Source organism: Pimephales promelas, chromosome 17, assembly GCF_988280905.1.
Source record: "Pimephales promelas chromosome 17, fPimPro1.hap1.1, whole genome shotgun sequence".
NCBI classification, from domain to species: Eukaryota; Metazoa; Chordata; class Actinopteri; order Cypriniformes; family Leuciscidae; genus Pimephales; species Pimephales promelas.
In genome coordinates this window covers 24547969-24564220 of record NC_142785.1, presented here as the reverse complement: position 1 = coordinate 24564220, position 16252 = coordinate 24547969, and the positions used below count along the sequence as shown (strand labels likewise).

The following is a 16252-nucleotide window of genomic DNA, read 5'->3' as shown; positions in this document are numbered from 1 at the left end:
CAAAATGTTGTGGGTTGCTTTATAGCACACTATTACTATGAAACAAATGCTCATCAGATTCATGTCGCAATTAAATCATTTGGGTTCATTAAGGTCCCAAAGCTGCTGTCACATTAGAATTTCACTTTTTTAATATGCATGCAAACACAGGGCTGAAACGCAAGTGACACATTTTTTTTCTTCTTCTGTACACTGGAATGTGGCAAATTTTTTATTTGCATTTATTATGTTAATAATTAATCTATTTTAAATATTATTATAATAATTAATATATTATACTGTTTCATATAAATTAAAAACATTTTATTACATTTTATTATTAAAAACATTTTTAAAATGTTTTAATAAAAACATTTTATTAAAAATAAATTTTTTTTTTAAACATTTTATTTACATTTTAAATGGAAGTTCTGGTGCATAATATCATATCATATTCATTTCACTGCCAAAAGAAATTTTGCATGCAGTTTAGTGTGACCATGGCTAAGATCTTTCCATGTTGGCAGATTTCCATGTTCTATTTCTGGTTCCCATCAAATTAGTTCCTGGTCCCCAACAAGGGATGCTGGTTTGTTGGTGTTTGCTACTTAAACCACCAAGACTTCTTTGGTCAGCCAGCTTTGGCAATTCTGATCCACCAGAAATTAGAATAAACCAGTCTATGTCAGAATAGTCTTTTCAGCAGGTTTGCTGTTTATTTGCTAGATTTGAATTGTTGCATATAAAGATATGTTCTTTCATTAGGAAAACATGAACTTCAGAACCTCTAAACTGACCTTTTAGCATGTTCAGACTTTCACATTTCTGTACTGTTTAGTTAAGGGTAGAGATCAGTTTTCAAGCTCATCCTGGATTTGTCCCAGCTGGATCCAGCTCAGAGGTTGTTTTGAAGACGTTCACCTGAAAACGATGCTTTTGCTGGGGCTTTTGGAGTTGAACGGAGCTTAAACACAGTTGGTTTTGGTTTTAAGTTTATTTTTTGCTTTTTCTTGTCCCAATGCCCCATCGCCCCCCTGTTTATGGTTCGGGAAGACAGGTCTGCGGTTTGCCCAAGAGAGACACTGAGCTGGAGAGAGTTGCTTAAAGAGTGCATTAAAGATTCAGCAGTAATTGCTACGTGTGATGGTGTCTGTTGCCGCTGTTTGTGGATGGATGTCTGCAGTAATTAACAGAGAGGTGGAGGAGGGGTTATGTGTCTTCGTGAGGCTTTTTTTTTTTTGGGGGGGGGGGGGGGGGTGCATTACTACAAATCATTACTACAGTTTATTTGGAGGTGAAGGGTGCTCTTCGTGGGGTGCAGAGGAGAAGAGAGGGGTCGCATCATCACCCACAGTGCTTCGCTCGTAGCTCCCACCGCATGACCTTCCCTGGGTCTTATTGTCATCCGTGCCTCCTCCATTTTAATATGCTTTATTAACCAGTCCTTTATTTATTTATTTCAGAGCAAAAGAACGGCCTTGTCCCTGAAGGTAGGCATGAGCTCATGGTCAGGTCGTTAGCATTGTTACTCCTTGCGTACCTTATGCCAGTAACCCTTTCATTGATTCCAAAGATAAATTTCAGTATCAAATAGTGCAAAAACTACACATCACTAACCAATGGAAGGTGCAGTAAAACATAAACCCCTTTTGCCATTGAAATTCATAGGTAGCTGAGAGTGAGCGAGATCGGTCTGCATAGTCAAGGTTTTAGATTTTGTGGTACACTGAGCGTGTTTGATGTTCCCAGAGTATGGTTAGGGTTTGTATTGTGGTATAAAATCTGAAGGGTGTCCTGCATGACATATCTGACCTGCAACCATTTTGCATTTTGAGGCAGATAATGGTGTTCCGATACACCAAGGGACTAAAGCTTATGAATATGGAGTTTGGAGTGCTTCAAGGTTTATTTGTGTGTGTGTGTAGGTTGAAACACGTTTGAAGGTTGTTGTTGCTGCAGGAGAAAGTAGTTTTTATTTTGAACATGAGAATGTACACTAGTGTGGTAATTACCTCCTCATAGTGGCCAGGGGTGACCCCTAACTGTACAGTAAAGCTGATCCTTGGCAGAGCGCATGTGTGTGTTTAAACGTGAGCTCAAAGTCCAAACTCTACGCCAACACACTGCTAATTCTATAGTACCTGTTAGCAGGCACATCTAGCTAATCCCTGTGCCCAGACCGAAGATCTCATAGCTGGTAAGTAGGTCAGTGTATGAGATTCCACTGGGTAGCAATGAGACCTCTCTTGGTGTGGAAACACTGCAGGCTGTGTAAGTGTGCAGCTCTTGGGTGTGTTGCTAGGCCTTAGCTGCCTGTATGTCTCATTATGGGCCCTGCTGGAGGAGACACCAGCCACGAAGACTAGAGCCTGCAGGGCTATTTATAGAGTGTTCTTAAGGGGCCCATAATCACCCAGAAAAGAGAGCAAGAGGAAGAGAACAAGAGGAAGAAAGAGTCAAAGAAGGGGATGGGGGGTGGGGGCACACTTTTTTGGGGGAAAGTAATCATTATATTTCAAGGGTCTCATTAAAAGAATTGTTGTCGATCATATAAAACAACAACTTTAAGACCAAACACAAGCATCTCTACAACGAATCTGTAGGACTATTGGGCAATGGGCATGTCATATCACGTGATTAATATTCGTGATACAAACTGATGTCCCCTCCATTTTTCATATCACTTCTATGGCTCATGGGTCAAAGACAGGCAGTCTAAAAGAGACACATGAACTTAGTCCTGCTTAATGTGAACTAGGGCTGGGCAATATGTAAAAAAATATCTTATCGATAATCGCCTTAAAAATATCATAATATCCAATTATCCTTTAGCCCCGCCGGAGACAACACTGCTGGCATTGTTGATGTCTTTTTTCTTAAGGTTGGATGTTTCTTTCTGCGTTGTTTCTTTTTGGCGTTATTGCCCGAGTAGACACATTTCATGATAATAAGTTGAATTTCCTTAATTATGTCGTGTAGCGCTGTTTTTAAACTTGTAGTCAAAAATGTATTTGTTTTTTAAAACTAATTGGTTCGTTCTGCATAAGCAAAACGCTAAGGTTATTGTTTTGTTTTTCTGTTTTTAAAGTTCTGTGGTCTCCTTATACCACTTATAACAAAATTAAAATGACTGTTTTATTTATTTAGTAAATACTTTTATTTATTTATTTTTGTCTACAGCAAAAGTAGAATGCACCATAAAAGCACCATAATTTTATATAGTTGCAAATGCAAACAACAATTATGATATAGATAGATAGATTTATAGATATATGGATTGATATATATATATTAATTATACATATATATGGTGCTTTAAATAACTCAATTTTAATTATAAAATCATTTTAATTACAATTTTGTTTTTTTGTTTTTTCCCCCCCAATATTCATTATGCACACAATTTAAATTAATATTCATGGAGTTACTTGGGCTGCTACCATTTTTTTCTGTTTAACTGTTATTAGACTGCACATCAAAAAAAAAAAAAAAAAAAATAGGCCTACTTGATCATATTATTTTTAAAATGGGAGAAATCGCTGCCGCCTCCGAATTTTCTTTTTCTCTGCCGAACAAATGGCAACGTTGAATTAGGTATAAAAACCATCAAATTAAGAGGTGTAAAATTATGTTTGACAGGGAACGCTTCTCCAAAGCATTTTCAAACACACACAGAGACGTTGTTGTTACATCAGTCAGCACTGAAACAACAGGTGAATAAAATATAGATTAGAAACAGCATAGACAACTGCACGCAAGGACAGAATTGAGTTCTCTGTCCCGTCTTCTTGCTCAAATGGTTTAAAATCACATTAAAATGCGCACACAGGAATCAATGATCCAAAAATATTCATTTTGTAACGAGCATTCTTGACGATAAGTATCCAATTCCAGAATTGTAATAGATTTTCTATTCCCAACCTTATTTACTATATAGAAAACATTTCATTCATGCTATTCCATGTGAATAAATGTGTATGGTTATTACAGGTCTATGTGAAACATATTATTTTCACATATTTTTCCCAATATTGCAGATGATCATCTAGTAACTGTCTGTTATAATTGCCATCGTGATACTTGTGAGACATAATCGATATACGATATCATCAAATTTCCCAGCCCTAATGGAAACATTAATGGATCAGCAATCTACACTGTGTTCCTCTGGTTTGCAAGCACCAAATGCTATGTCAGCCTTCATGGACTTTAATAGAGAAACCTTGTCACCAAGAGAGACAGTTTGTTTATTTGTTTGTTTGTTTAAGTGCCTCGTCATGCAAGGAGGATGGCTGCTCTTAAAGAGCTAGAACTTCTTTATGGCCTTTTTAGTAGTATGTGCTCACTGAAGTTTTTGCTGTACAGTCTGTTTGGCTAATACACAAGGCAACACCTGCTAGGCAAACAGAGCACAAGTGCTGCCACATGTGTTTCTGTGTTTGAGGTATAGCTCGATATCTATGCTGAATCGGATAACGAAATGGGAAGAAATGTTTTAACTTAAAAATTTCTTGGTCTGATTTTTATAGTTTTGGGGGAGAAAAGAAAGAAATTCTTCTAAATGATCGTTATTCATTTAAGGGTAGTAGAGTTAGCTTAAAAGGCCCGTGCCATTAAACTACACGATTTTATTAATGTAGCTAGCAATAAAAATATTTATTAAAATCTTAATTTTAAGATTAATAAAATCTAACACACTCATTTTTGTCTTTAAACTGCTAATGCACCTGTTATAGTGCCCCCTGTGACGGTGCTGAGAATTCAGTCTGCATTCATGCTGTTTAATTGCAATATAGACATCTCAGAACGATACATAAAATCAAGCATACATTGCTAGATGCATCCGTGTGTACTTTTGTAGAGTATGCTTTAGTCCCAAGTTTTAAAAGATACCTGCCTCAAGGATTGTTTGGAGGATCAGATTTAGAAGCGATGTGGAAAAAAATGTCAGTGGGAGTTTGTGAAGAGGGCCAAGGTGAGAGGTGAGGGGATGGAGGAGATCAGGCTGGGGTCTCTGGCTCTGTGCTGTCAGTGTGTTGAGAACCCCCCCAGCAGTTCCAGCTTTGGAGTAAATACGGGCCCCGCGGACCCTCTTCCGCCCCGGGGCACACAAACCCCAGGCCTGCCCACATTCCCTGCTTTATTTTCCTGGTTGCACAACGCCTCAGGCAATCTTAGCTAGTGGGGTGTTCTTTTCTCTTTTTTTCTTTATTTACTCATAAAATGTGTATTAGAAGAACTAAGCAAGTGCGAAGAGCCTTCGTGTAGACTAACTTTCAGTTTCATCTAGTGTTGAGCTACTCCTCCTCCTCTTCTATCCCTCCACCCCTAGCCCCCACTTCCAGCATGCTTCCATCCATCCAAAATGAAGGCTATTTGAATGTTTCGAGTAAACATACGAAGGCAGTCAGACACACACACAACCAAACACATGCTTTCTCTCTCTTTTCTCGTTCTATCTACCTCTCTAGAGATGGGAGTCTCACAGATGGGCAGATCCCTTCTCTTTGGATCAGTGAATTTCAAAGAGCCTGTCTGGGTCATTATTATGTCCTTTCCACACAAAAAACGAAATCTCCTCTTGAGAGAGTGAGTGTATTAAGTGCGGGTCTGAATGTATCCATGCATGCCTTTTACTCAGCACCTGTGAACAAAAACAATGGGCTTTTATTGTTGCTTGTTCAATGGGAGTGATGTCACAGTATGCAAACGTGTGTTTCTCTATCTAAACCTAGTAACAAGCACTTGTGAAATGCTCTTAAATATAATGATTGAGCATCTTTAGCGGGAACCTGGACCATCAAGTGCTTGCTGGACTCCAATTCCAGCCTTCTGTCTTCAGATTTCCTTATGCACATTGTTTATGTGGCTGGAATGTTTTCTGATGCATTGGTTCATCCCATGCCAGACAGCTGAAAATATATCCACATTCCCGATCCTCTCTGGCAACATAAGCATCTGATTTGTCTGAATTTGGAAAAGCCTATGCTCTTAATCCAAAAACAAATTGAACATGTCATTTACATATTTTAAATTTGGCTATGCCATTTAGTTGTTTTTGCTCTAGTTTACTTACTGTTACAAATGCTTCCATACTTCCATAATCTCAAAGTAGATGTCTGGTCCATGAATAATAAAGTTTTTCTGCATAGGTCAGGTTGCAAACTTCAGATTCAGTTTAGATGAAGATTTAGCCAGAAAACCCGATTAAGCAACTTGTGGTCTCTAGTGTTTTCTCTCTCTGACATTCTGACTCCTCTCTCTCTTTCTCCCGGAAGTCTCTTGGCAATTGAGGGACAGAGAAAGTTCTTCCCTTTTGGAAGATTTAGAAGGCTCCCTTGTCTATCACTTCATCAGAGACAATTGAGTCATTCATTCCTATTGTAGCTGCGCTGAAGCAAGGCAGGAGAAGGCCAGGCAGGTCTTGAGGGTTTGCTGAAGGGTGGGGGAGGTGAAGGGGAGCCCCTGCTGTTGGGGCCCCAGGACAGAGTGAGCACTTTGGGTATGGGTATGGCTGGCTGGCTGGCTTGCTTGCTGGGTGGGGGGTTCTCCAGAGCAATTTGTCACATCAGAATAGCACTTGAGTTATGGGGAAGGGGCTCCTAGCTGGAGAGTTTTTAAAAGGTGAAGAAGAGGCATGAGGAGGTCAGAGGTCATGGCCTTCTCAAACCCAAGTGGTGCATCTAATAGCGGGCCAGGGGTGGTGGAGGGGCTTGGGCTGTGTTAGGGAACACTGCTGAGACTTTGGCACTGGTCTAAGCTCAGCTTTCCTTGGCATGCTTGTAAACCCTGCAGGAGGGATTAGGCCAAAGGAAAAGTCTAAAGTGGATACGCCTGTCGGAGTATGTGCACTCAGCTTTCAGCACCCACACTGGCCAAGGTGTCACCTTTCACCCCATCCAAACTAATTGGTGCAGTGCTGGAGCACAGATCATCACCTGGCACCTGGTCATACATCCATACATTTTTTAAGTATGTTTCCACAACATTACACATCTTTGCATTAAACAAGCTAATTCCAGTAGATTTATTTTTCACCCATCAACAGTACTTTAGTATCCCAACAATTGTTCAGCTAGTCGGAGGTGGGTCTGTTAGTCCAGAAGTCCCTCCAGACTGGACCACAGGACTGCTCCCTATTGTGAATCCACCTTAAATAACCACTGAGCAGTGCAGTTCTTGAAGCAGCAACTACAGTTTCACTTCAAGGGTACTTGCTGAAATGGCGAGCCACAGAAATAGACATTTTTCCTTTGCTCTTTTTCTGTCTTTGGTAAAGTGGAACTTGGAATGTCCTCAGAAGAGTGAAATCTTAAAGGAGGCCTAGTGAGGTCAAACAAACTCCAGTGATAAGCTGAAGGAAGGCAAGGCGTGAATCTGTTTGATTGGATAGAGGAGGACAGAGAGTAGGAGCTGAAAGATTGACCCTGATTGGCCTGGCCTGGTCAGACACTGGGATGGATTTGATTCTGATTTTGTAAATCACTTGGGCCAAGTTTTTTTTTAAATTTGAATCAGAGCCCAGTGGTTGATGTCCTGACTGCATCGCAGGCCAAGTTACAAGGCCGACTGACTTGTCAGAAGTTTCCTTTGGGGACCCGATGAAGTATAGCACAGAGTGCATTAGACTTAAAAAAGAGCACTATTTTTTTATGTGGAATCTACTTTAAATTCATTTTTCATGTTATGGGCTAAGACTGCATCCAAAATTGCCCCAAAGGTTAAGAAATTGAGCCCCAGCTGATGTGCTGTTTTTCTTATCTTCCTACCTTCCTTGCTTCCTTCTTTCCTTCCTTGCTTCCTTCCTTGCTTCCTTTCTAAAATGTTTTGACATCGGCCAAGCCCACATGCAAATCCACTCAACTCTCCTATTTAGCTACATAGGTGGTTTGAATGCTTATTTGAATTTATTAGGTCAGTGAACAAGGCAGTGGTTTCCGAAGGTGTATGCTGCTATTCAGGTTGCTCATAATAACAGCAATTAGGGCCCAGTTAACCCCTGACCTGCGTAATTCGGTGAATGGAAAGTCCACACTGGACCATTCACACTTCTGATGAGACCCTCATAACTGTAACCTCAATACCACCTAGTCCTACCCTAGTCTTGGTCATATGTCTCGAATCCTCTGTGGAAACAGGTTAAAAGTTCAGGGGTCAAGTTCACCTGCTGTGGTCTAGTGGACTGAAGCAAACCAGTTTTGGGACAATAACAGCAGGTTTGTAATGGGTCCCAGCCTTGTCTGCTAAGCAGATCCTATAGTCCATGGGTGGGACTAGACATATTACCCCAGAAACTTTGTCCATCAGCAAGACTCCATGTCAGAGTTCAGGCTTGGGTGTGAGAATGGAGATATTAAAGGCAGAACTTGAAGAAAGATGAAATGCTAATTTCTAAGTGAACTGGATTGAAATCTCAGACTTTTACCTATTAGTTCTGTGTATGAATGTTGAAAATGTAATTTTATATATATTGAGCTCTCAAAAATATTGGGTTTTACAGTTGAAAATTTTGAATGTCATGGAGCTCTTTATGGTGATTATTTCCATCTGCTGGATTTTAGAGGGATGTAAGGGGTCATGAAAGGGCTGTTTGCGTGTGTACAGCTCTGATAAAGTCCAGGTCAATCATTCATGTGGACAGTCTGTCTCAATGCAATGACTCAATGCCACACCCTTATTATGTGTATTGGAAAAAATGCTGAAGTCCACCTGGAATTCCAGAGGCCAATAACATATTTGGGGATGATTAATAAAGGAAGAAGAACAAACATTCACCTTGAAAGCATTTGAGTGTGTGGTTTGAAATGTGCTGTCATAGCAGCAGAATACGTTTGCCCGTCCTGTACTTGAGTCCTTAAAAAGGTTACGTTCACACACAGTTCAGTTGTGTTCGGTAACTTGCAGACTGTTCTCCACAAGGTTTGTGTGCTATACGTGTGTGCGACTCAAATATTCCGCTCTCCACCCAGATATAAATAGATTTTTTTTTTTGCTGTTTCGACGTGATAAAAGTGACAAGACTTTTCAGTTTTATAGACATCATCATCTTTTATATTACTTTGGTCACTGTCACTATGGTTCATAGTCAATATTCAAGATGGTACTATGTGGACGGGACATTTCTAGAGTCACACCTGTAGTAAATGCTGTTTTCCATACCAAAACCTGAAAGTATGAATTGTTAATCTTAAAGCTACACTGTGTGATTTTTACCTCCATCTAGCGGTGAAAAGGTATATGACCATACATTGAATATTAGTTTCTGTTCCTCTCAATTCCGATTTCGTTTTAACTCCTACGGTGGCCAATGTTGTCCAAGATTAACATGGCTTCCAGTTCGACCTTTTCCATGAGTGTTAACTCAAACGTAAACGCGAAAGGCGAAGCTTGAATTAACGGGTATGTCCCTCTTTGGCTAATGTACTTTCAAGATGGAGGGTCAACATGGCGACCTACATTAGAACCCCTTACCCGTATGTATTTTCAATGGCATATTATACACTAGAATACTTTATTACTTGAACGAAGTAAATATACATTAATATTTTTGAAAGAACTAAGTGTTTTTAGCTAAGAAAATAAACTAAAATAGTTACACAGTGTAGCTTTAAAACTATTAGTTTCAATTTTCAAGTTCAACCTCATGCATCATTCGACCTTGGATCTTTTTGACATAATTTCTTTTTTTGTTTACTTTTACTTTCTATATCACAGTCATTATTTAAAGATATTTTAGCTCTTATGTTGTGTTTCACTTTGTCCCTTTGTTTTCTGCATTGTTAACATGTTTTTCTTTTGTTTTTCTCCATTTTTTTCCTTTCTGCCATCCAGTATCTACAGATGAAATGGCCCCTGCTAGATGTTCAAGCAGGAAGTCTTCAGAGTAGACAAGCACTTAAAGATGCCAGGTCACCTTCTCCAGCACACATCGTTGTAAGTAACACCCATGAGTCACAGCATTTACAAGCTCCATGAAAACAAAAGTATTTCTGTATCCTGTATTGTTTGGTCCTTTGGGACCTTACACTCCTCTCCTAATCAACAGCTGTCAATTGGATGTCTAGTGACCTATAAGAAACGGAAGACCAGATTGTGTTGGAAAATTATCTGTCATATGGTTGCTTGTTTTGTAATATGGCTCCCCGGAATCAAATGGAGGAGATATCATTGTAGCTCAACCGAGGCTTTTTTCCCCGTTTGGAACTTTGGATGCCGCAAAGTGGCAGAGGGCAAGACCGTCTTTTTACGCTGGAGACAGATAATTAATGCCCATGCTAACTTTGGTTCAGGGAACGAGTGTCTGGAGTAGAGATGCTATGTTTATTTTGCAGTTTTATGCACTGGATCTGCGGGTGCTGTTATCCATGTGTTTAACTAAATTTATCATTCTTTTAAAATCTATAGGTGATGAGGGATTCAGGGTTAGCCTTGCTGCTGGGCTGAAGTAATGATACAGTGTTAAAACGTCACTTTATTGATTTCCTTCCTTGGACAATAGACCAAATGGTTCAGGAGTTTGTGGGCTTCATTGTGTTTCCATAGTTACTGGAAGCAACAGAGTGCCTCCAAGGTCATGTTTAGGAATCCAATAAAACCATCCATTGAATTCAATACAGTATTTTGTCAGAGAGATAAAAAAAAAATCTGTTTTGGACTTACTATACTGATTTATTTTCTATTTGTTCTTACTTCAAATAGGTGTGGGTTGTTCATTTGTTTATATTTACCATGGTAATGTGATATATAATGTGATTTATACATTTATACAGCTGATTTTTGTCTCTTTTTAGCCTGTCTCTATTGTCTTTTTGAGGCAATGCATGTGAGATTCCACTCCTAAAAGTTGACCAAATAACTTTTAAGTAAAAATACACATTTAAAATATGCCATCTTTCTATTCTAATCCGAAAGTAGAAAATCATGGTTGGCTGTGACATTAATTAAACTATTGACTATTTAAAGGGTGTTTTATGTATTTTTCCCTTCTTATCTAATGCGATTTTATATAGACTACCGTTCAAAAGTTTGGGGTCGGTAAGAGTTAAACGTTTTTTTTTTTTTAAAGAAGTCCATTTTGATCACCATGGCTGCATTTATTTATTTATTTATTTTTAAATACAGTAATAGTGGGAACTATTATTCAATTTTAAAATAACAAAGAATTTAACATATTCCTGTGCAGACAAAGCTTTCGAATGGTAGTGTATATGCTGTATGCTACTTTAATTTTTAATTTTAAAGACCAGCTGTCTAATACCTCTGCTGAACAGGTAGTAAACTATTTTTGCATTTAGATGTGGGGTAGCCACCCCATGTGTAGTTTTTAAGAGAAAAGAAAAATGATTGTCCTCCCTCTCTGAATCATTAAATGTGTGGGAGGTAGTTAAGAACAGGCTCAGGTAAATACTGCACTTGAGTTTTATCCCTCTGACTCATGGGGCTGTAAATGCTTATCAGCACAGAGCAGTATTTCCCATTGCCTTTTAAAACAGCCCTAAAGACCTGCAATGAGAGAGTAGGATATTTTTTCTCTATATGATTAGCTATTTTATTTATGCGTTCATTCATCCAATATGAAGTTTGTTTGGTCAAGACCTGACCTATTAAGTTCAAATTAAACATGGTATTTTGCATTGTTTTTCTCTCCCTCTCGATCTCCCTTGCATGCTGTTTCTCTTGTGCTGACGTGTGTGTGATTTGATGTTTCCTTGGTTTGCATCATGCCGTTGGTGAATCTATCTGGAGACAGTTGGTATTGTCAGGAAGAGATAACTGTGGAATGCTGTATTTTCTCTCTCTCAAGATGGACTATATTCTGCTGTACGTGAAGGCCTTATCAATAAATTGTACCGTAAACAGTAGTTTCTCTTCCCTGTCAAATTGGAAGAACACCTGCCCACATTGACCCATGGCTCTGAAGACGCCTGTCTGCTGTGGACTGATAAGAGAGCGCCGATGGGTGTGAGATAAGGAACATAAGCCGAAGTTCAAGTGACCCAACAATCACCAATGAGAGAGATACAAGAGCACAGGTGGACAGCGGGAGAGAGGAGGTGATACCGTAAAAGGGCAGTGTGGCAATGAGGTAGATGAAGTGAGAGCAAAGAACGAGACACAGATAGAGAGAGACAACACACGTACGTCTGTGTTCATATACGGCCAAAAGAGAGTGAAATAGCAAGCATGAGGCAAATACTTTTTAAGTTGTGTTCACAGCAGTAGAATACAGTTTGAGTGCTAAAGATGGTTATTTTCATACACCGTTCTGTTCTAAACTGCATTTTATAACCAAAGTGACGATTTAAAATTGTTATCATGAGAATAGAAAAATGACTTGACGTTGATTATTTGTTCATATAGACCATTCGTGTTGTTGTAAACAACACTGGTCCAGAAGCACTTCCTGTTTCAGTTTTTTAACACTACATAAAAGCTGGGATAAAATACAATTAAAACTGAATCAAAAAGTTAAACAAACATCTTTAAGATGTTTTCTTTACATGTGAAATAAAGAAAACAGTTACGAACTGAAACAGGAAGTGTTTCTGGACCAGTGTTGTTTACATGTTGTGAAATGGTCTATAGACAGAATTAAAGACGGCCCTCTTACGAACAACAGCGGTTGAGTCACACCTGTATGAATGCTTGTTTCTACCTTTTAAATATTTAATAAAAAAATATGTATTATGAAAATTAAATCATAATTGAGAGATATAGTCAAAGTTATGAGAGAGCTTTTTACTTTTATTATTTACTCTGAGGTGAAAACAGGCATCCATACACTAGTTAGTAAGTTCTGTCGTCAATCCCAAACACTAACTGTGTGTGACTGTATCCATAGAAACGGTTCACGCATAATCCATCAACCTTTTATCTGTCGCATGTGGCCATAGAGGTGCTACTCCATGCTGATCTATGAATAGAGCACAGGAAGTGACCGTCTCGTTTTTGTCCACGCCCATAGAAGGCAGTGCCAGGATGGTTGAAGTACTCAAGAGCCCCGCAGGCTTTTCAAAGCCTCTTAGTCCCACACATTCAGCATGCATTTACTACCTGTTCACAACTCGTAAAGAACCCATCACTGAAAAGTACCACAAGTCGTTTGTCCCACTGCCATCTACACTAAATTTTAATGTGATTTGTAAAGCCCCTTTCTTTATATAGAATGTAATATAGACATGACAATTCAGACAGGTAGACTGCAAAACACATGTGGCGTGTATTTGGCATCAGACCGAGCCTGAACTAAAGGACGGTTTGAGTGGAGATCATGCGATTGTAATTCCATTGGGAAGCAGTTGGAAACAACGAGGCGAAAGGAGATTTCCCCACATCTGTGACACATTGGCCATTCGTTCCGGGATCAGATTCCTGTTCTCGTTCTCTTTCTCGTTTTGTATGCACAGCTGTCCGTTGGTGTTCTGTAGTGTTACTTGGTGTAGATATACCAGACTGGTATATTAGCCAGATGTTTGACTCACAGCACAAAGTCTGGTCCTTTCCAGTTTTTCATTATGGCCAAGAACAATCTACTTGAACAGGAAATGACCATTTGAATGTACAAATAAAGTGAAAATATGTGTAAACTTACTTATGTGATTAGAATTTCCCAAATTAAAAAATACGGATTATTTCACAGACAGAAAACTTCTAAGTGGCAACTAATTTAGAAAACTGGCAGTGGTTATTACAGTAATATAATATTATTATTAGTGTTAAGTTTTTTGTGTGTATGTGTTGTACATTATTTTATCTAACCCATTTTGTCAGATTAATATAAATGAAATAAGTTTGCTGGCTAACAACCATTTTAAATTCATATTTTAATGCTACTCTCTAAAATAATGTTGAGACAAAAGGATACACTCACACACACACAACCTCATGCAGGCATACTACACGTTGTCTAATACACACTCACACACACACATTGTCCTCTTGCTCCAAGTCTTGTTGAGACTGGACAATGTCTCCATTGTTTTCTGGGCTTTCACAGGCAGCAGGGGACGGCTGGAGTGTTAACTATTTCCCCACGAGGCCCCACAGCAGTGTGCGTATGCGTGCAACACTGTGTGCAAGTGAACCAACGGCAGGAAAACGCAGGGAAAGGGGTAAGAATAGGAGGGGTGGAGCTTGGAAGAATAGCTGGAGGAGTCCTGGTCTGTTCCTGTATGGTAATTAGTATTTAGGAAGTGATGGAATGTGTTGCGTTTTGACAGTGGGACCTCCCACCTGAACCGCCGTACGATGAGGGCATGCTTTCTGTTTGCTGTCAGAACACATCCGTTTAGTAGCTGAAGTTCAAACTGCACTTAATGTGTATTGAAATCAATGTTAAAAATAAAATCAAGAGTAAACTAAATGAATAACACACATACAGTATGCAGGACATTTTCCCAGACTCCAGCTGAGTAGGAGTAGCGCCTCAAGCTAGCACGGGGTCTGTAGTTTTTGCTGGATAATTCGCTTCCTTTTTTCGGACTGAATGGTGGTGCACCTGGACTGGCTTGACAATGGCTGGGAGGGCCAGAGGCATGCTGGGAAACCCCAGCCCCCTCGCTGTTAATGAGGACCCCAGTGTCACAGCCACAAGACACTGAACCAACTGTCTTTTTCTTCTCTCCTTCCCTTTCTACTATTTCTCAGTTTTTTGCTCCTTCATTCTCTGTAGATCCTCCGCCTTTTCTTTCCCATATTTTTTTTTAGTGCTGCTTGGTGCGTAGTTATGTAACCTCGACCTGTTGTGCCGCTTATGACAGGACCTTGTGAAACCAGGAGATATCTCTGGTCTGAGACCTTTGGCCAAAGCTTGGAGAACATCTCTTATGTAGTGTATGAAAGGCCTCCCTGGAGCATTTCCTCCACTTAAACTTAGGGAATGTCAACAAACACTTTTACAAGGGACCTCGTGTCAAGGTCATCAGCCTTTGAAACTTTTGTATTGTTTTGTAACCTTAACCTCCAGGACACTCTTTTGTATTCCAATTGCATTGACCATTTGCAGGGCAACATATGTCATCTCTTTAATATCTCTTATATATATATATGAAGAGTTCAGATGCAAAAGCCTCTAAATGCCATTTGAAATTTTCTTCTTTAATGATGATTTTTATCAAACTTGTATATTTAAGTTCAGTAATTTCACTTAAATAACAATTCATAGGTAATCATCATTGCCATTTAAGTGAAATCACTGAACTTAAATATAATATCAACCAATAACTGATATACCTTATTTTATGCCCATAAAATGTTCTCATGTATTGTAGCAACATTTAAAATACATTACTGTTCAACAGTTTGGGGTCAGTGAGATTAATTAAGAATAAAAGTAAATTAATAATTTTATTCAGCAAGGATGCATTCAATTGTTTATAAGAAATTGATAATGTTACAAAATGTTTCTCTTAGTTTTTATTTAGAACTATTATTCATAAAAAAAACCCTGAAAAATCCTGCTTCTTGAGCACTAAATCAGCATATTAGAATGATTTCTGAAGGTACGTGACATTTTGAGCTTTTGAATATAATTGTTTGGATGTCGATCGTTTGTAAAGTGTGGATTTCTTTTTATCATAGCAGAAATGCAACACAATAATGCTTTGTGAAAAAGAAAGTGAAGATGATGAACAAACAACAAAAAATGAACACAGTACACAACAGTAAATGCAAACAAGAGTTCATTGTTAGTTGCCAACAGCAGCTCCAGACAAACAATGACACTCAAACCCAGTGTTACTCACGTGTGGAGCAGAATAAATGCAACCTCCGAGTCTGTTATCAGCCCTTCCCGCTTGGCTCTCTCCAGCGCCAGAAAGCTTTACCGATATTAACGTGGATCCTAAAGCTCTTTCCTGATCACAACCTTACTTTTTCCTGGGATATTCTTAAGAGCTTATGATATTCTTATTTATCTTTTTTGTTATGTCTCTCAGCCATCTCTCTTTCTACAGTCTTTCTTCAAATCTCCCTCTTGCTCGTTCATACGCTAATGCTGATTGGCTACACGTTTATTGTAGTATTCGAACTGATTTCTTTTAAATATCACTTACCCCACCTTAATGTGAATGTAAACTGTCGGGGAATCTGATGTGTAGCAATTATATTAGATCTATGCATTATTAGGTCTTAATATAATAAACTAGCTTGTGTCCGTGTCATTATTGTTAATTACACAATAAAAGAAAAGAGGGAATCACTCCCTGCTCTTGCTTGAATAAATTTTATTTTTATTATTTGTTAATTATTTGTATCCTTTCCCTCTGAATTGTAG

The 16252-nt window shown here is 38.9% G+C and overlaps 1 protein-coding gene across 17 annotated transcripts in view; it reads left to right on the top strand.

Moving 5' to 3' along the window:
* The window catches only part of tcf7l2 (transcription factor 7 like 2), an 86241-nt gene that overhangs the window by 19360 nt on the left and 50629 nt on the right, over positions 1 to 16252 (top strand). For 14 of the 17 annotated variants that reach the window (XM_089122233.1, XM_089122238.1, XM_089122237.1 and 11 more), the window contains exon 4: positions 9811 to 9912. The exons of the other annotated variants lie outside the window; for them this stretch is intronic. In XM_089122233.1, the coding sequence (XP_088978359.1) occupies positions 9811 to 9912 (102 nt within the window). The remainder of the gene's footprint in view (positions 1 to 9810; positions 9913 to 16252) is intronic. 17 annotated transcript variants of the gene reach the window in all.